General features: G+C 41.4%; 1 protein-coding gene across 3 annotated transcripts in view; it reads right to left on the bottom strand.

The window, feature by feature from the left end:
* LOC121387418 (ankyrin-3-like) overlaps positions 1–21984 on the bottom strand; it is an 80557-nt gene that overhangs the window by 38264 nt on the left and 20309 nt on the right. The window contains exons 1-5 of one of the 3 annotated variants that reach the window (XM_041518527.1): positions 19251–19381; positions 10162–10284; positions 8788–8978; positions 3372–3444; positions 180–307 (exon numbers count right to left, since the gene is read on the bottom strand). In XM_041518527.1, the coding sequence (XP_041374461.1) occupies positions 180–307; positions 3372–3444; positions 8788–8978; positions 10162–10252 (483 nt within the window). In that variant the 5' untranslated portion in view covers positions 10253–10284; positions 19251–19381. Of the gene's footprint in view, positions 1–179; positions 308–3371; positions 3445–8787; positions 8979–10161; positions 10285–13871; positions 13940–19250; positions 19382–21984 lie in introns of those variants that run through there. The other 2 variants (XM_041518528.1, XM_041518526.1) reach the window with 2 other exon arrangements.

Raw genomic sequence — 21984 nt, 5'->3', positions numbered from 1 at the left:
AATGGGATGGTCTAAATTCTTCTACTGTATGCTCCCTCTAGTTCCGGTCATGTGACTGCAACTCCATTCTTTTTTCTTTCGCTGTTTGGTCGAGACCAGACTACTACTTTGTTTGAGGACAGATAAAGTTGAAAAGAAAAATTCGAACATAAAAACTAATTCTTCATCATTCTACGTACGTCACAGAGGACACAGTTTCCAGCGGCCGCGGCCAACATGAGTGCCGTCATGCCGTCAGCATTACACAGCTCAACATCGGCCGTCTGGATCTTCATCAGGCTCATTATTGACGGGAGATGGGTTAAACCTGCATACAGAAACATTACGTAATTATATAGAATTGTTAGAGTGAAAATAGGCAAGAAAAGGTAATTTAAACCTGGAAACACAAAAATAATGTAAATACCTATATATAATTATTAAGAGTGAAAATAGGTAAGAAAAGATAATTTAAACCTGGAAACACAAAAATTACATAAATATTGTTAGAATGAAAATAGGCAAGAAAATCTTATTTAAACTTGGAAACGGAAAAATTAGTGAAAATAGGCAAGAAAAGATTATTTAAACCTGGAAACGGAAAAATTACATATGATTAATTATTGTTCCGAATGAAAATAGGAAGAAGGAATGAATGTTTTATTTCACCACGCATTCAGTACATTTTAATTATGGTTATACGTCGTCAGACATATGGTTAAGATAATGCGAGAGGAAACTTGCTGCCCCCGACACAATGGCTACTCATTCCAATTAGAGGCAGGATTTAGCTCACTGGGTTGAGTGCTCGCTTGAGGTGCTTGGGTCGCAGGATCGAACCACCTCAGTGGATCCATTCAACTGATTTGGTTTTTTCTTGTTCCAACCAGTGCGCCACAACTGGACAAAGACCATGGTATGTAATTTCTTGTCTGTGGGAAAGTGCATATAAAAGATCCCTTGCTGCATTAGAAAAAATGTAGCAGGTTTCCTCTGATGACTACGAGACAGAATAACCAAATGTTTGACATCCAATAGCCGATGATTAATTAATGAATGTGATCCAGTGGTGTTGTTAAACAAAACAAACTTTATTCTTTCTAATTAACAGCAAGGGATCTTTTACACAGACAGGATTGTACATCCCATGGACTTTGTTACACCCATTATGGAGCACTGGCTGGAAGAAGATATACCCCAACAGCTCCACAAACGGGGATCGATCCCAGACCAGCCCTGCATCGAGCGAGAGCTTTACCACTGGGCTACATCCTGCCCTGCAGGAGACAGCCAAACTGAAAACAGTACGTGAATATTTCAGGAGATAGCCAAACTGAAAACAGTACGTGAATATTTCAGGAGACAGCCAAACTGAAAACAGTACGTGAATATTTCAGGAGACAGCCAAACTGAAAACAGTACGTGAATATTTCAGGAGACAGCCAAACTGAAAACAGTACGTGAATATTTCAGGAGACAGCCAAACTGAAAACAGTACGTGAATATTTCAGGAGATAGCCAAACTGAAAACAGTACGTGAATATTTCAGGAGACAGCCAAACTGAAAACAGTACGTGAATATTTCAGGAGACAGCCAAACTGAAAACATTACGTGAATATTTCAGGGGCGTAACCAGAAACTGTTTAGCATTACACACGCAAACTTTATTGGGGAAACTTAATTACTGAAAAAGGGAAGAGGATATTTTATAGAAAGAAAGAAAGAAAGAAATGTTTTATTTAACGACGCACTCAACACATTTTTATAGAACAATTACAGACAGCCTCGACCTATTCCCAGATGTGTTTTGCATTACGCACATGCGTACTGTGCGTAATGGGTGCATTAGTGTCATATAAAGATTTGCCATGTGCAAGTTTCAGATATTCCGATATACGGAAGTCTAAAATGTTAAATAGCAGATGCCAATTAATTTTTAATTTGATTAGTAACTGTTGCACAATCTGACTGTATGCGTATGTCAAATTAAGGTTTGTGAATTACAGTGTAAAGGGAAATATTTTCACAGGACAAATTCACACAAAATTATAACTTTAATTCAAATCTGGTATCAAAGGAATGTTTTGGGGTTTGTACATTTCACTGCTGATGCCAATACAAGTTTATTTCCTGATAAATCATGTCTTGGAGATGTCAATAATATAATATAAACGTTAGTTTTTGTTTTGTTTAACGACACCACTAGAGCACATTGATTTATTAATCATCTGTTATTGGATGTCAAACATTTGGTAATTCTGACATATAGCGTTAGAGAGGAAACCTGCTACATTTTTCCATTAGTAGCAAGGGATCTTTTATATGCATCATCCCACAGACATGCCAGCATATACCATGGCCTTTGATATACCAGTCGTGGTGCACTGGCTGGAATGAGAAATAGCCCAATGGGCCCACCAACGTGGGTTGATCTCAGACTGACCATGCATCAACCGAGTGCTTTACCGCTTGGCTACGCCCTGACCCATATAATGTAAGTGAGAACAGATATCTCACTTTACCGCTGGGTTACGTCCTGACCCATATAATGTAAGTGAGAACAGATATCTCACTTTACCGCTTGGCTACGCCCTGACCCATATAATGTAAGTGTGAACAGATATCTCACTTTACCGCTTGGCTACGTCCTGACCCATATAATGTAAGTGTGAACAGATATCTCACTTTACCGCTTGGCTACGCCCTGACCCATATAATGTAAGTGAGAACAGATATCTCACTTTACCGCTTGGCTACGCCCTGACCCATATAATGTAAGTGAGAACAGATATCTCACTTTACCGCTGGGTTACGTCCTGACCCATATATTGTAAGTGTGAACAGATATCTCACTTTACCGCTTGGCTACGCCCTGACCCATATAATGTAAGTGTGAACAGATATCTCACTTTACCGCTTGGCTACGCCCTGACCCATATAATGTAAGTGTGAACAGATATCTCACTTTACCGCTTGGCTACGCCCTGACCCCTATAATGTAAGTGTGAACAGATATCTCACTTTACCGCTTGGCTACGCCCTGACCCGTATAATGTAAGTGTGAACAGATATCTCACTTTACCGCTTGGCTACGCCCTGACCCGTATAATGTAAGTGTGAACAGATATCTCACTTTACCGCTTGGCTACGCCCTGACCCGTATAATGTAAGTGTGAACAGATATCTCACTTTACCGCTTGGCTACGCCCTGACCCGTATAATGTAAGTGTGAACAGATATCTCACTTTACCGCTTGGCTACGCCCTGACCCGTATAATGTAAGTGTGAACAGATATCTCACTTTACCGCTTGGCTACGCCCTGACCCGTATAATGTAAGTGTGAACAGATATCTCACTTTACGGTATTTAAGTTAACAAACTTCATCTTACCTCCCTTTACTGCGATATGAAGCAGGAAATCTCCATTACTGTCACATTCGGTGTTCACGTTGAAGTCAAACATCTACAAAATTCAGTGGTAAGGAAGACGTTAAAATGTTTTAACTTTTCATCCCATCTTATTATATATTATGTGAAGTAGCAGATATTTGTTTAAAAACATCTCAGCTCATCTAAACTATTGCTATTCAGTTAAAGTTTGTTTTGTTTAATGACACCACTAGAACACATTGTTTTACATCTCAGCTCATCTAAACTATTGCTATTCAGTTAAAGTTTGTTTTGTTTAACGACACCACTAGAACACATTGATTTACATCTCAGCACATTTAAACTATTGCTATTCAGTTAAAGTTTGTTTTAACGACACCACTAGAACACACTGATTTACATCTCAGCACATTTAAACTATTGCTATTCAGTTAAAGTTTGTTTTGTTTAACGACACCACTAGAACACATTGATTTACATCTCAGCACATTTAAACTATTGCTATTCAGTTAAAGTTTGTTTTAACGACACCACTAGAACACATTGTTTTACATCTCAGCACATTTAAACTATTGCTATTCAGTTAAAGTTTGTTTTAACGACACCACTAGAATACATTGATTTACATCTCAGCACATTTAAACTATTGCTATTTAGTTAAAGTTTGTTTTAACGACACCACTAGAACACACTGATTTACATCTCAGCACATTTAAACTATTGCTATTCAGTTAAAGTTTGTTTTGTTTAACGACACCACTAGAACACATTGATTTACATCTCAGCACATTTAAACTATTGCTATTCAGTTAAAGTTTGTTTTGTTTAACGACACCACTAGAACACATTGTTTTACATCTCAGCACATTTAAACTATTGCTATTCAGTTAAAGTTTGTTTTAACGACACCACTAGAATACATTGTTTTACATCTCAGCACATTTAAACTATTGCTATTCAGTTAAAGTTTGTTTTGTTTAACGACACCACTAGAACACATTGATTTACATCTCAGCACATTTAAACTATTGCTATTCAGTTAAAGTTTGTTTTAACGACACCACTAGAATACATTGTTTTACATCTCAGCACATTTAAACTATTGCTATTCAGTTAAAGTTTTTTTTTTTTAGCGACACCACTAGAACACATTGATTTATTCATCATCAGCTATTGGATGTCAAATATAGCCGCCATGTATATTGTATGTGTATAGAAGAGGACCTCATAAGTTGTCAAACTTGTGCCCGATTCTTTTGTTCTTTGTACAATACAATATGTTTCCAATCAATCAAACATATGGCAATTCTCACATACTGTTTTAGAGAGGAAACCCATTACATTTTTTCCATTAGTAGCATGGGATCTTTTATATGCACCATCCCACTGACAGGACAGCACATACCACGGCTTTTGATGTACCAGTCGTGGTACAGTGGTTGGGATGGAAAAAATCCAACCAGAGAATTGGTCCACGGAGGGAGCTCTGTCCCGGGTTGGTTTTCCGGCTATCCTGAGGCGGAACCCAGGACGGACATGCTTGAAACCTGTGGTATATGAGCATGATTAAAAGTCACACACACACACACACACACTGTAACAAGAGCTCTGTCACGGGTTGGGCTCCTGGCTATCCTGAGGTGGAACCAGGACAGACATGCTGGAAACCTCTGTGGTATACGACCATGATTAAAAGTCACACACACACACACACACACTGTAACAAGAGCTCTGTCACAGGTTGGGCTCCTGGCTATCCTGAGGTGGAACCAGGACAGACATGCTGGAAACCTGTGGTATATGAGCATGATTAAAAGTTACACACACACACACACACACACACACACACACACTGTAACAAGAGCTCTGTCACGGGTTGGGCTCCTGGCTATCCTGAGGTGGAACCAGGACAGACATGCTGGAAACCTGTGGTATATGAGCATGATAAAAGTCACACACACACACACACACACACACACTGTAACAAGAGATCTGTCACGGGTTGGGCTCCTGGCTATCCTGAGGTGGAACCCAGGACAGACATGCTGGAAACCTGTGGTATATGAGCATGATTAAAAGTACACACACACACACACACACACACTGTAACAAGAGCTCTGTCACGGGTTGGGCTCCTGGCTATCCTGAGGTGGAACCCAGGACAGACATGCTGAAAACCTCTGTGGTATACGACCATGATTAAAAGTCACACACACACACACACACACACACACACACACACACACACACACTGTAACAAGAGCTCTGTCCCGGGTTGGGCTCCTGGCTATCCTGAGGCGGAACCCAAGACGGACATGCTTGAAACCTCTGTGGTATACGACCATGATTAAAAGTCACACACACACACACTGTAACAAGAGATCTGTCCCGGGTTGGGCTCCTGGCTATCCTGAGGCGGAACCCAAGACGGACATGCTTGAAACCTCTGTGGTATATGGGCATCATTAAAAGTCACACACACACACACACACACTGAGGCAGCTGCAACGGAAACACCTGAGGCAAGCACTCTTATCACCTGTGAAAAATTCAAGTATTGCAGGTAAGTATTTAAAAGATCTGCTATAAAATGTTCAAACATGAAAGGTACTGGGTTTGTGTTTCATCACCGGCCGCAGTGGTGTCGTGGTTAAGCCATTGGACATAAGGCCGATAGGTACAGGGTTCACAGCCCGGTACCGGCTCCCACCCAGAGTGAGGTTTAATGACTCAATGGGTAGCTGTATGACCACTACACCCTCTTCTCTCTCACCCTATGTCCCTGGCAATGTTTAACAACAAACAGGTGACAATACTTCAAAATAGTAGGTAACCGAATGTCAGTTCAGGCAATTTTTAACTAGGTAACCCGTTGCTTGGTTACATGAATTAACATCCAACACCCTTTTCTCTCTCACTAACCACTAACAACTAACCACTAACCCACTGTCCTGGACAGACAGCCCAGATAGCCGAGGTGTGTGCCCAGGACAGTACAGACAGCCCAGATAGCCGAGGTGTGTGTGCCCAGGACAGTACAGACAGCCCAGATAGCCGAGGTGTGTGCCCAGGACAGTACAAACCACCCAGATAGCCGAGGTGTGTGCCCAGGACAGTACAGACAGCCCAGATAGCCGAGGTGTACAGACAGCCCAGATAGCCGAGGTGTGTGCCCAGGACAGTACAGACAGCCCAGATAGCCGAGGTGTGTGTGCCCAGGACAGTACAGACAGCCCAGATAGCCGAGGTGTGTGCCCAGGACAGTACAGACAGCCCAGATAGCCGAGGTGTGTGCCCAGGACAGTACAGACAGCCCAGATAGCCGAGGTGTTTGTGTGCCCAGGACAGTACAGACAGCCCAGATAGCCGAGGTGTGTGTGCCCAGGACAGTACAGACAGCCCAGATAGCCGAGGTGTGTGCCCAGGACAGTACAGACAGCCCAGATAGCCGAGGTGTGTGTGCCCAGGACAGTACAGACAGCCCAGATAGCCGAGGTGTGTGCCCAGGACAGTACAAACCACCCAGATAGCCGAGGTGTGTGCCCAGGACAGTACAGACAGCCCAGATAGCCGAGGTGTACAGACAGCCCAGATAGCCAAGGTGTGTGCCCAGGACAGTACAGACAGCCCAGATAGCCGAGGTGTGTGTGCCCAGGACAGTACAGACAGCCCAGATAGCCGACGTGTGTGCCCAGGACAGTACAGACAGCCCAGATAGCCGAGGTGTGTGCCCAGGACAGTACAGACAGCCCAGATAGCCGAGGTGTGTGCCCAGGACAGTACAGACAGCCCAGATAGCCGAGGTGTGTGCCCAGGACAGTACAGACAGCCCAGATAGCCGAGGTGTGTGTGCCCAGGACAGTACAGACAGCCCAGATAGCCGAGGTGTGTGTGCCCAGGACAGTACAGACAGCCCAGATAGCCGAGGTGTGTGCCCAGGACAGTACAGACAGCCCAGATAGCCGAGGTGTGTGTGCCCAGGACAGTACAGACAGCCCAGATAGCCGAGGTGTGTGTGCCCAGGACAGTACAGACAGCCCAGATAGCCGAGGTGTGTGTGCCCAGGACAGTACAGACAGCCCAGATAACCGAGGTGTGTGTGCCCAGGACAGTACAGACAGCCCAGATAGCCGAGGTGTGTGTGCCCAGGACAGTACAGACAGCCCAGATAGCCGAGGTGTATGCCCAGGACAGTACACACAGCCCAGATAGCCGAGGTGTGTGCCCAGGACAGTACAGACAGCCCAGATAGCCGAGGTGTATGCCCAGGACAGTACAAACAGCCCAGATAGCCGAGGTGTGTGCTCAGGACAGTACAGACAGCCAGATAGCAGAGGTGTGTGCCCAGGACAGTACAGACAGCCCTGATAGCCGAGGTGTGTGCCCAGGACAGTACAGACAGCCCTGATAGCCGAGGTGTGTGCCCAGGACAGTACAGACAGCCCAGATAGCCGAGGTGTGTGCCCAGGACAGTACAGACAGCCCAGATAGCCGAGGTGTGTGCCCAGGACAGTACAGACAGCCCAGATAGCCGAGGTGTGTGTGCCCAAGACAGTACAGACAGCCCAGATAGCCGAGGTGTGTGCCCAGGACAGTACACACAGCCCAGATAGCCGAGGTGTGTGCCCAGGACAGTACAGACAGCCCAGATAGCCGAGGTGTGTGTGCCCAGGACAGTACAGACAGCCCAGATAGCCGAGGTGTGTGCCCAGGACAGTACAGACAGCCCAGATAGCCGAGGTGTGTGCCCAGGACAGTACAGACAGCCCAGATAGCCGAGGTGTGTGTGCCCAGGACAGTACAAACAGCCCAGATAGCCGAGGTGTATGCCCAGGACAGTACAGACAGCCCAGATAGCCGAGGTGTGTGTGCCCAGGACAGTACAAACAGCCCAGATAGCCGAGGTGTGTGTGCCCAGGACAGTACAGACAGCCCAGATAGCCGAGGTGTGTGCCCAGGACAGTACAGACAGCCCAGATAGCCGAGGTGTGTGCCCAGGACAGTACAGACAGCCCAGATAGCCGAGGTGTGTGCCCAGGACAGTACAGACAGCCCAGATAGCCGAGGTGTGTGTGCCCAGGACAGTACAAACAGCCCAGATAGCCGAGGTGTATGCCCAGGACAGTACAGACAGCCCAGAAAGCCGAGGTGTGTGCCCAGGACAGTACACACAGCCCAGATAGCCAAGGTGTGTGTGCCCAGGACAGTACAGACAGCCCAGATAGCCGAGGTGTGTGCCCAGGTCAGTGCAGACAGGCCAGATAATCGAGGTGTGTGCCCAGGACAGTACAGACAGCCCAGATAGCCGAGGTGTGTGCCCAGGACAGCGTGTTTGAACCTTAACTGGATATAAGCACGAAAATAAGTTGAAATGAAAATGAAAAAAAAACAAATAAACAAAAAAAATCCCCCAAACCTGCAGTTTTTTCTGTATTTCCGTGTAGAATTTTGGATTTCTCGCGAGACTGAAGATAGTGTCTTTGTCCTGCAGACTCGGTTTCAACCTCATGGCCGGCTCGCGGGCGTTCGCCTCCTTGTGGACGAGGTAGCGCGGTGGTAGCTGTTTCTTCATCTGGGGACAGAAACACACTTGGTCTGCTGTACAACCTGTTGAGAAACGAAGGAAATCAGTGGTGGAGCGTTGGCTGGACCTGGGAGGTGATGGGGTGGAGGGGGGGGAGGTTCAAATATGAATCTAGTGGACCCCTTTGTCCACACATTTCCTGGACACCTACATCTATATGTCATAGTAAACTCACCATTTCTGTCTCAGAGGTTAGACATAATAAACTCACCATTTCTGTCTCTGAGGTTAGGTGTTATAATAAACTCACCATTTCTGTCTCGGAGGTTAGGTGTTATAATAAACTCACCATTTCTGTCTCGGAGGTTAGGTGTTATAATAAACTCACAATTTCTGTCTTAGAGGTTAGGTGTTATAATAAACTCACCATTTCTGTCTCTGAGGTTAGACATAATAAACTCACCATTTCTGTCTCAGAGGTTAGGTGTTATAATAAACTCACCATTTCTGTCTTGGAGGTAAGATGTTATAGTAAACTCACCATTTCTGTCTCTGAGGTCAGACATAATAAACTCACCATTTCTGTCTCAGATGTTAGATGTTATAATAAACTCACAATTTCTGTCTCGGGGGTTAGGTGTTATAATAAACTCACCATTTCTGTCTCGGATGTTAGATGTTATAATAAACTCACAATTTCTGTCTCGGGGGTTAGGTGTTATAATAAACTCACTATTTCTGTCTCAGAGGTTAGGTGTTATAATAAACTCACAATTTCTGTCTCGGGGGTTAGGTGTTATAATAAACTCACCATTTCTGTCTCAGGGGTTAGGTGTTATAGTAAACTCACAATTTCTGTCTCGGGGGTTAGGTGTTATAATAAACTCACCATTTCTGTCTCAGGGGTTAGGTGTTATAGTAAACTCACAATTTCTGTCTAAGGGGTTAGGTGTTATAGTAAACTCACAATTTCGGTCTCGGAGGTTAGGTGTTGTAATAAAGTCACAATTTCTGTCTCGGGGGTTAAGTATTATAGTAAACTCACCATTTCTGTCTCGGAGGTTAGGTGTTATAGTAAACTCATCATCTGTCATGGAGGTTAAAGGTTAAGAATTATAGTAAACTCACCATTTCTGTCTTGGAGGTTAGAGGTCAAGAGTTATAGTAAACTCACCATTTCTGTCTTGGAGGTTACAGGTTAAGAGTTATAGTAAACTCACCATTTCTGTCTCGGATGTTAGAGGTTAGGTGTTATAGTAAACTCACCATTTCTGTCTCGGAGGTTGGGTGTTATGTTGGCGTTGATTAGAAACTGCATCGCGTCTAAATTACGTGACAGACACGCCAAGTGAAGCATCCCACTGCCATTATCAAACTGTTGGTCAACTCCTATAAGAGACGGGAAAATAGAATACATAATAAAAGAATGAATGAATGAATGAATGAATGAATGAATGAATGAACAAATGAATTAATGTTTAACGACACCCAAACACAAATGGTCACATTGGACGGAAATGTTTTATTTAACGACACACTCAACACATTTTATTTACAGTTATATGGCATCGGACATATGGTTACGGACAACACAGATATTGAGAGAAGAAATCCGCTGTCACCACTTCATGGGCTACTCTTTTTCGATTAGCAGCAAGATATCTTTTATATGCACCATCTCACACACCACGGCCTTTGTTACACCTGTTGTAGAGCACTGGTTAGAATGAGAAATAGGCCAATAGGTCCACCAATGGGAATTGATCCTAGATCTCTCGCGCTGTGCCACTGAGCTATGACTGGCCCAATTCACATTGGCTACTGGGTGTCAAATAAAGGTAAGTATATAGTTAAGATTAAAAAACCTACACAAGTTTGAGAGTAGCTATCCAATTTTAAAACATTAAACAGTAGTTGCTAATCAATTTCCAAATAATTAGACATATCGATCACTAATCGAGATTTTAAAAACAAAATGTTTCCTGATTTATCACCAATCACAGGACTTGTGGTATTAACTGCACTATCAAAAGTTGGGTGCACTTTGAACTTTTACCCAGCCAGAACTTATTTGGTTTAGTACTAACTGTAACTCTAGTCCTTGGAAAAACTTGAAAGATAATGTAACTTAAAACTAAAACTACTAGTAACCTTCCTTAATTTGAACTAACAATTTTTTTTTTATAAATAATTTTAATCTGTTTGACTCATGAAGAATACATTAGACTTCAAATCAACATGCAGTAGCATGAAGATTATGCAATGGAAACCGAAACTGGAGAACTTTGTTATGAAACTGGAACTAAAACAGGTTTTTCTCACACACACACAGAAATCTTGTATGACTAAGAAAGAACAGGAAATACACGCACGTCTCAAAAACACAGCCACTTAAGATAAGTTTGTTTTGTTTAACATCACCACTAGAGCACACTGATTTATTAATAAACGGCTATTGGATGTCAAACATTTGGTAATTTTAAAATATATATATCTAGTATTAGAGAAGAAACCTGCTAAAAATATATATATTACAACAAAGGGATTTTTTAATATGCACCATTCCAGAGACAGAATAGCACATACCATGGTCTTTGATAGACCAGTCGTGGTGCACTGGCTGTAACAAGAAATAGCCCAATGAGGCCAGCAACAGGGATCGATCCTAGACAGACCACACATCAAGCAAGCACTTTACCACTGGACTAGGTCAGGACTTCTAGAATTCTTACAAACATCCACTAGCCATGGGATCAGTGAGTAAAATGTTTTACTAGCCACGATTAAAAATTCACTAGCCCTACTTTAAAGTAAATACAGTTTCACTGATAGGAATAATTGGACATGTCACCTAAAGGAGATTATAAAGGGGTGGGGTAGGGGTGGGGTGGAAGGATATTCATATTTACAAAATACACTTAAATGCAACATTTGATCAAAAAACATTTACTAGCCATCGGGCATGGCAATAGTAGTTATTTACTAAAAAAAAGGGTAAAGTTTGTTTTATTTAACGACGCCACTAGAGCACATTGATTTTTTATCTTATCATCGGCTATTGGATGTCAAACATATGGTAATTCTGACAATGTTTTTCAGAGGAAACCCGCTGTCGCCACATACGCTACTCTTTTACAACAGGCAGCAAGGGATCTTTTATTTGTGCTTCCCACAGGCAGGATAGCACAAACCATGGCCTTTGTTGAAACAGTTATGGATCACTGGTCGGTGCAAGTGGTTTACACCTACCCATTGAGCCTTGCGGAGCACTCACTCAGGGTTTGGAGTCGGTATCTGGATTAAAAATCCCATGCCTCGCCTGGGATCCGAACCCAGAATCTACCAGCCTGTAGACCGATGGCCTAACCACGATGCCACCGAGGCCGGTTTAGTTATTTACTAGCCGAGCTTTGAATATCACTAGCCATGGAAGTGGGGCTACCATAATCTAGAAGCACTGGTTATGTCCTGCGCCTGTAGTGGTAAAGACTGAGGTTCAATCCGGGTGGTGTAGGGGTGGGGGATGGATATGGCCATGGCAAAGCATACCCAACCCTAGACCACCCCCCACTCCTAGGTCGGGCTGTAGCCCAGTGGTATAGTGCTCACTTGGTGTGCGGTCACTTTAGGATCGGTCCCTGTCAGTGGACCCATTGGTATATCAAAGGCTGTGGTATGTGCTGTCCTGTATGCGGGATGGTGCTTATAAAAGATCCCTTTCTACTGAGCTAGATCCTGCCTAGGGCTACTCAGTGTCTAACATAATGTTCTCCTTGATATGCAGTCAGTCTAGGATCGATCCTCATCGGTGGACCCATTTGACTATTTCTCATTCCAGCCAGTGCACCACATCAGTAATTGTGCATAGTTACATTCATTTAAAGACAAAAACAGGGTCGGAAACGTAGCCCAGTGGTAAAGTGCTCGCTTGATGCGTGGTAGGTCTGGGATTGATCCTCATCGGCGGGCCCACTGGGCTATCTTTCATTCCAGCCAGTGCACCACAACTGGTATATCAAAGGCAGTCGTATGTGCTACCCTGTCTGTGGGATGGTGCATATAAAACATCCCTTGTTGCTACTAATCGAAAAATGTAGCAGGTTTCCTCTCTAAGACTATATGTCAAAATTACTAAATGTTTGACATCCAGTAGCTGATGATTAATAAATCAATGTGCTCTAGTGGTGTCATTAAACAAAATAAACTTTTAACACCCAGCTCCGAGTTGACCAAATTTCTGTTGGAAAAAATCAATCCACCACACACAAAAAATCAAAAATCAGTCAAGTTGTTTTCACATAAGTTTGTGGACGATTTTTTTTTTCATGCCCAGATGAACGTAAAAGAAATAAGAGACGATACTTATAATTAAATTTTAAAACGTTTGTTTGTTTTGTTTAATGACACCACTAAAGCATTGATTTATTAATCATTGGCTACTGGGTATCAAACATTTGTTTATTTTGACATTTAGTCTTAGAGAGGAAACATGGTAAATTTGTTTTCATTAGTATCAAGGGATCTTTTATATGCACCATCTCACAGACAGGATATCACATACCATGGCCTTTGGTGTACCAGCTGTGGTGCACTGGCTGGAATTACATTTTAAAATACTTACTAATTTTATTCTATTTTGAATTATTGTTTGGTTCTTAAACAATAACGGTCAATAATACAAAATACCAATATAAAGTGACGTCATCAAATATGACGTTCCCTGATGATATAACGAGAAATCAACAAACTTGAATGTCATTTAATATTAATATTTAAAAATATCATATTAAATATAATTAAACTTATAAAAAACCTTGCTCTCTTGCTATATATACTTTAATATAGATTATTTCAGCTTTTAAAACATGTTTATACAATGACTATCATCCCAAAATAATTTGCCTTAAAAAAAATAAAAATAAATAATAACAATAATTTTTTTTAAATAATAATAAAAATTAAGCCTAGCTACATACCCTAATTCTTCTGGCTAATGTAATCACTGCCAGTGTTCGGCCTAAGCACAATTTAGTTCAATGGTACAACCAATAACTTTAACACGAAGCAACAAAACAACACACTTTAAAAATACACCGACCTTAACCCCAATAAACAAGCACATTAGCAAACTGAGAAAAAACAAGTGAGAATAAGGTGTGTGTACAGACTGTCATTTGTGTGTCCGCCTGACTGAACAACGACGTCGATCACCTACAAATGAGACACTTACTGTTAACCTGAATATATCCTGTTAGACTAAACATATCCTGTTAGACTAAACATATCCTGTTAGACTTGTCATGTGTCAGGTCATAGGGTTTTACATGCACATTCAGAACAAGCTGTTGTAGCACACGCCTGTCATGGGCACAAGAGCCTGCCTTGGCCGGCTCCTCCATCCATGACAGGAAAGGTGGGGGGAGGGGAGAGGAGGGACCGCCTGCACTGGCAGGTGCAGGGGAGCACCAGCAGCCCGATCAAATCGGTAGCAGGCGGGTGGGGGTGGTGGTGGTGCTAATGGAATTTGAATGGAGCAGTTAAATGCCAAAGAGAAAAGGGTGCGCAATTTTGATTGAGGGAATTTGGCGCAATTTTGAACAGTCGGTTGAAAGGTAGACTGATCCGGTTTTTACCTTACACTGCTGGATGGATGGGTGGATGAAAGAATGTATAGATGGAAGATGAATAGATGGATGGATGGATGGATGAATGGATGGATGTTGGATGGAAGGATGAATGGATGGATGGATGAATGGATGGATGAATGGATGGATGGATGAATGGTTGCGTGAAAGAATGTATAGATGGTTGGATGGTTGAATGAAAGAATGGATGATTGATGGATGGAAGGATGATGGATGGATGGAAGAATGGATGATGGATGGATGGATGGAAATATGAAATATGACATCATTTCGTCCTCTTCTTCTAGTTGTGGTTAAAACATTTTTTCGATGGCCCTTGTTATTCACAAATAAATTTACAATAATAATATGGATAATAAATCAATAATTACACTCGTGTGTGAATCGTACTGATTTTACGAAACTTGTGTCAGGATTCATGTATTACCCTCGTTCTCACTCGGGCAATACAAAAATCGTGACACTTGTTTTGTAAAATTAGTATGACACACAAGCTCGTATAATAATCTCTATATCTACTGTGGAACATACATGTAATATGTTACATATCAATCAGACACGAGCAGACCTTGCCCTTTAAGGTGTGTGGGTGCAATCGCACTCGTACAGTGCACATAATTTCAATCTGACGAGTGAAAAATAACGCATGTTACACTTAACAAACAGCGCACGTAAAATAATTTTGTATATTGATTGCCACTACTTACCTTATGTAGCTGATAAAAAGATCTGTTTAATGATACTAGAAAAAAATATGTTACGAGAATGGTAGCGTCCATGCAAGATTTTAATATATGACTGGTACTTATCTTTGCTATACAAATCAGAAAACACAGGTTTAATAGACATCTTCGAAGACGTACCAATCTGATCAAAACTTCTTTGCCTATTTAATTTATTATTAATTAGAAACAGTCCACTTTTGTAAGGTAATAGATAACAACGTCTGATAAGGATAACTCATTTATACTGTTCATATAGTTATGTCAAAAAGAGAAAAGGGACCGAATTAAATAGTGGCTTCTGTAGTCTACACAAATGAACTCATTACGGAAATGAGCGAAGTCGGTAAAATTGTCTCAATTAGTTCATAACTGTTAGCCTACAAAGCTTACGTGAGGTCCCGAAAATGGTAATCGTGTAATTTTATACTTTTTTCTTTTTTTTTAAAATAAAGAAATGAAATTTAGACGGAATAATAAAAAGGAGGAAAAGAAATGATAATAGGTATGTAGGAATAAGTCTAGGTATTTTTGTACGTCTATTATTTTTCTTTTTTCATTTGTTAAAAAAAACAAAAACATTTTTTATTTAAATATTTGTATTTCAGCCAGAGGTTAATGAATGTGCATATGTTATTTATATATGTATATATGTACACACTATAGTAACAGTAATCAATGATCATTTCCGACTATTTAATTTTTGTTTCATTTGTTAGAAAGTCACAGACCATGTGAATGGAACATGATTTGATGCGCAGTACTCTGTGGCATATTGACCAATCAGAGCTATCGGGGTCAGATTATTTTTACTCTTGGAATTCTGCACGCACACGCTGGTCTACCTGACAACTTATTACGCATTGATGATGTCTAAAATTATAGGTTTTTTTTTTTATTATCTTTATTATAATAAATGCTTGATTTTCACTCTCCTTAGCATTTTGATGAGTGCGATTTTTAACTCGCCTAAGCGTTTTGAGGTGTGCGATTTTTCACTCGCCTTTGTTTTTCAAAAGGCAAGGACTGCAGAATGATATGGCGTGGTTTCATATCAGTATATAATGAGCATGTTCTAAGGTATTTTAGAAGTTGTGATCTGTAGGCATCAAAAGCTGGAGCAGAAGGTATATTGTTTTTTTTTTTTTTTTTTATTATGGCATCCCACGTTTGGAATAAAATCCTTTGTAATGACAGATTTTGTCAGAGTTTGTATAATTTTTATCAACAACATTGGGGCCGTTCTAGATCAATGACGTAACACTGTCAGAGCCGTTTGTAACTCGTAGCGGTAAGTCAAATGACATGTTACAAAATGTTGAGGGAGGGAGACTGGTTGCGTAATTGTTGAATTAAAAATGCCTCGTGAATGTCAATGTCCCAACCAACACTATCAATTGAAGTAATTGTAGGCCTACATTTCACAAGGTTTTTTTTTTTAAATGTTTTAATAATGTAAGTCGGTAGTGCAAAACTGGCTTGCTTGGGTCGTAGTTCATGAACCATCTCCTCGGGACCAGTGGGTTTTTCCCATCCCAACTATCCTAATCATGTTCGTTGTACATAATAATCAAATTCAAGATGATTCCTATATATGTTTAGCTGCACGTTCATCAAAACCATCTAACACAAAAAATGTTTATATATACATGTATATATATATACTCTTCAAAAAAAGAAACGCAAAAGGGTACAAATGGGTTATAACTCCGATTTTATGTTTCCTACCGGTTCATGCTTTGTGAATATAAGGTCATTGCATGTCCCAAACACATTCCCACGGTTACATTCGATAAAACGCAGCTACTGTAAAATAAAGTTTCAAAATGTGAATATTCGCAAAAACGCAGCCACGTGCAAACCATGTCACCACTGCACGTGCGTTGTCTGCACGTGCAACATGAACACCGACAGTATAAAAGTGCAGGGTGTTCGCTTGCCTGGCCTCTGTATCTGGCCGACAGTTGACAATCCAGGACATGCCACGTCTCAGTGAACCGCAGAGAAACAATGCCATCGGCCGACTAGACGCAGGCGAATCCAGAACGGCCGTTGCCAGGGCATTCCATGTGTCCCCAAGCACCATCTCCAGACTGTGGGACCGTTACCAGCAACATGGATCAACACGTGACCTCCCTAGATCCGGTCGACCACGGGTCACTACCCCCGGGCAGGACCGCTACATCCGGGTACGCCACCTTCGGGAACGATTGACTACTGCCACCTCCACAGCCGCAGCAATACCAGGTTTGCGCAGGATATCCGACCAGACCGTACGGAACCGCCTACGTGAGGTAGGAATTCGTGCCAGACGTCCAGTTCGAGGTGTCATCTTAACACCACAACACCGTCGACTCCGACTGCAGTGGTGCCAGATTCATCGACAATGGCCTCAACTGCGATGGAGACAGGTGTGGTTCAGTGACGAGTCCCGATTTCTGCTCCGACGTCATGATGGAAGATGTCGCATGTATAGGCGTCGTGGTGAACGTTATACGGCAAACTGCGTGCAGGAAGTGGACAGATTCGGCAGGGGTAGTGTCATGGTGTGGGCAGCCATCTCACACACTGGCAGAACTGACCTGGTCCACGTGCAGGGCAACCTGAATGCACAGGGCTACATTGACCAGATCCTCCGGCCACACATCGTTCCAGTTATGGCCAACGCCAACGCAGTGTTCCAACATGACAACGCCAGGCCTCACACAGCACGTCTCACAACGGCTTTCCTACAGAACAACAACATTAATGTCCTTCCTTGGCCATCGATATCACCGGATTTGAACCCAATTGAGCATCTATGGGACGAGTTGGACCGACGCCTCCGACAGCGACAACCACAGCCCCAGACCCTGCCCGAGCTGGCAGCAGCCTTGCAGGCCGAGTGGGCCACCATCCCCCGGGACGTCATCCGTACTCTGGTTGCTTCAATGGGCAGGCGGTGCCAGGCAGTTGTCAACACACGCGGAGGCCACACCCGGTATTGACTCCAGATGACCTTGACCTTGGTGGTGTGTCCTATCACTTACTCACAATGGACTAGAGTGAATTGTGAACAATCCTCCAACATTTGGTAATTATCGGACTCACCATTCAATAATTAAATCAATTCTCCAAATGTTACGACAATGTGGTTTTGCGTTTCTTCTTTTGAAGAGTATATATATATATATATAATTGTGTGCATCAAATTATCTGAATATTGTAATTAAAAAATCTAATTGTCTGCATCAGTATATACATGTCATAATTATATTTCTATAGTACTACTCCTGAAACTTTTTAATAAATTATAACTCCATTCCTGAAAGGGAAAAGAAGTCGGACTACACTAATGAACCAAACAACATAAAATTAGAAGAAAACATTATTGGTTTATTGGTTAATTTTTCCAACATATGTCTCTGCACTTCCATGTACCAATTACTTCATAAATTAATAATGATTGGTTTTCACTCGCCTTAGCATTTTCATGAGTGTGATTTTTCACTCGCCTAAGCGTTTTGAGGTGTGTGATTTTTCACTCGCCTCTATTTTTCAAAAAGCAAGGACTGCACGAGTATAACAAACCCATACCCGATATTATTTACATCAGTCACATCATCTAACCTATAGGAACAGTTACAGTTAACAGTTTCCGTGACAACTGATTATGAATGTTTATAATCAATCATCACATCGGTAGAGTCAAAACAAATAACCAATAAATATTTTATTTTTTTTACAATGATACACTACATGTAAAGGGCACCATGTCAAAAGTTAAAAAGTAATTACCAGTGATGTCATTAAAAATAAAAATTGGGGTGAAAATCAAATTATAGGCGGCCATTAATCAACAAAAGGTCGACAAGCATTGTTTACTGGAAGCTCAATACCCGGTCACAATTGATTCGATAGCTGTCGAAAAATCACCGGTGCCGGCTATTAATGACATCCCTGATTACATGTGTTAATTAATACACCCTACAAACTAACATGTACTTACTGAAGGTAACAAAGTATTACATGTACATCCAAAAGAATCAAAGTTTCAGTGAAACGCCAACAAGACGTAACTACATGTCGTGTGCACATTGCGTGTCCTGAGAAACATCTCAAATGACTCAGTGACTCAGTGGTACTCAGATTCACAAGTCTGCTGGTGTAATGTGACCTATATCAGGAAGTAGTCGGTCACAGCTCAAGCAGTAAACACCTTGAAAACTGAATTAATTAATGTTTGTGGACACCCAAGCGCATCAGATTTATGGTAAATAAATCTGTGAATTAAGTGATGATCAACATCAGTAAAAAAAAAAAAACAAGGGTAAAATATATATATATATATATATCATGGATACGGTACAATAAAAGTCAGAATAACATTCCTTGAAAATAGAAAACCTGTTACTCTAAAAGATACCTAAGGGGGTTTATAATGCAGGTGGGAAAACCTTGAATAAAAAAAAAATATTTGTTTGTTTAACGTGGGCCGACTATGCCTGTTTTTGTTAAACGCGGGTGTTTAAGCATTGTAAATGGACGTACATGTAGTCGCACATAAACAGGCATTGTAAATGTACGTACATGTAGTCGCACACATAAACAGGCATTGTAAATGTACGTACATGTAGTCGCACATAAACAGGCATTGTAAATGTACGTACATGTAGTCGCACACATAAACAGGCATTGTAAATGTACGTACATGTAGTCGCACACATAAACAGGCATTGTAAATGTACGTACATGTAGTCGCACACATAAACAGGCATTGTAAATGGACGTACATGTAGTCGCACATAAACAGGCATTGTAAATGTACGTACATGTAGTCGCACATAAACAGGCATTGTAAATGTACGTACATGTAGTCGCACATAAACAGGCATTGTAAATGTACGTACATGTAGTCACACATAAACAGGCATTGTAAATGTACGTACATGTAGTCGCGCACATAAACAGGCATTGTAAATGTACGTACATGTAGTCGCGCACATAAACAGGCATTGTAAATGTACGTACATGTAGTCGCACATAAACAGGCATTGTAAATGTACGTACATGTAGTCGCACATAAACAAGCATTGTAAATTTGGCCCTGTAGTTTTATTAGTTTTTTCTCACATCCAGGTCAGTGTGATTTGATATTCACCACTGCATGTATCAGCCGACCACTGCATGTATCAGCCTGTACTGGGCACTATCACAACAGAAACGTTATCTTATTGACAACAGATATGACAATTTTTCAAAACAACAGGATCATCCGGTACGATAATAATCAAAGAAGTAAACAAAGGTGTGCGTACAGGGTACCATAAAATATGTATCTGATGACCGGTATGTTATCACACAATACTACGTATTTGGTAATCTGTAAGTGTATGTACAGGTTACCATAAAATATGTATCTGATGACCGGTATGTTATCACACAATACTTTGGTAATCTGTAAGTGTATGTACAGGTTACCATAAAATATGTATCTGATGACCGGTATGTTATCACACAATAGTACGTATTTGGTAATCTGTAAGTGTATGTACAGGTTACCATAAAATATGTATCTGATGACCGGTATGTTATCACACAATACTACGTATTTGGTAATCTGTAAGTGTATGTACAGGTTACCATAAAATATGTATCTGATAACCGGTATGTTATCACACAATACTATGTATTTGGTAATCTGTAAGTGTGTGTACCCCTGCATGTGCTGTAACCTCACCGTGGTGCAGGGGTGTAACATTCTCTTTGAGAATGGCCAATACAGCACAAAATTGAAATTTTGAGTAAAAGTCAGTATCTATCTGTGATATTTGTATTTTTGCACAGTTCTTTACACTGTTTTTTTTAAATCTTGAATTCTTATATTGATGTTGATCATCACATTGTGTTTACATTACCATAGTTTGACACCCAATAGCCGATGTATTTTTCGTGCTGGGGTGTCGTTAAACATTCATTCGTTCTGTAAGTGTGTGTACTGGGTATCATAAAATATGTCTCTGATAACCCAGGGTGTGCACTCTACGGTCACCCGATCACCCATGGCGAGTCAAAATAGCATCAGGCAAGTCAAAACCTTATAATGTGTCACCCGCTTGGCAACCGAAAATTCCCACATATGTATTATATTATTTATTGTTTTCAACTGATTTCCTATTAATATCTGCGCAAACAAACCCATATAATAGCGACCACTTCCCCAGTATATTGAACAGACTAAAACCATTCGGAATGCCTCGGCCGGTTTTGATTATGTATTCGAAAAACCTCGGTCATGTAAATGTATTCGTATGTTCAATTGGAACACCATGATCATGTCCGTCTTTACTTTCCATTTAGTTACAATCCGAATTGGAACAACTTGTCACATTCTGCTACGCTATGTTTCACAGAAAGATTTTGTTTACGAGCCTGAGGTTTTCCGAAGTTATATTGTGTTGGAATGTTTTCGTTTCTTACAGAATATACCGAGTCTACTATACCAAACACCCAATCGTCACTGCCAACAATGTCAACAACAGCTATCATTGCCTGTGCACGTGCAAGTGTTAAATAGGAATGTTGGTCAACTCGCCCCCAAAGCCAACTCGCCCGAGTGTTTGGACAACTTGCCCCAAACTTTACTGTCCGTAAATAATTGTGACAAAATTAAAAATTGACGTCTACAACTTTGGTGTCATTTTATTTATTAATATTACTGCAGTGAAACTCCGCTATTACCA

The sequence above is a fragment of the Gigantopelta aegis genome, chromosome 13, assembly GCF_016097555.1.
Source record: "Gigantopelta aegis isolate Gae_Host chromosome 13, Gae_host_genome, whole genome shotgun sequence".
NCBI lineage: Eukaryota > Metazoa > Mollusca > Gastropoda > Neomphalida > Peltospiridae > Gigantopelta > Gigantopelta aegis.
This window is presented reverse-complemented; position numbering and strand designations above follow the sequence as displayed.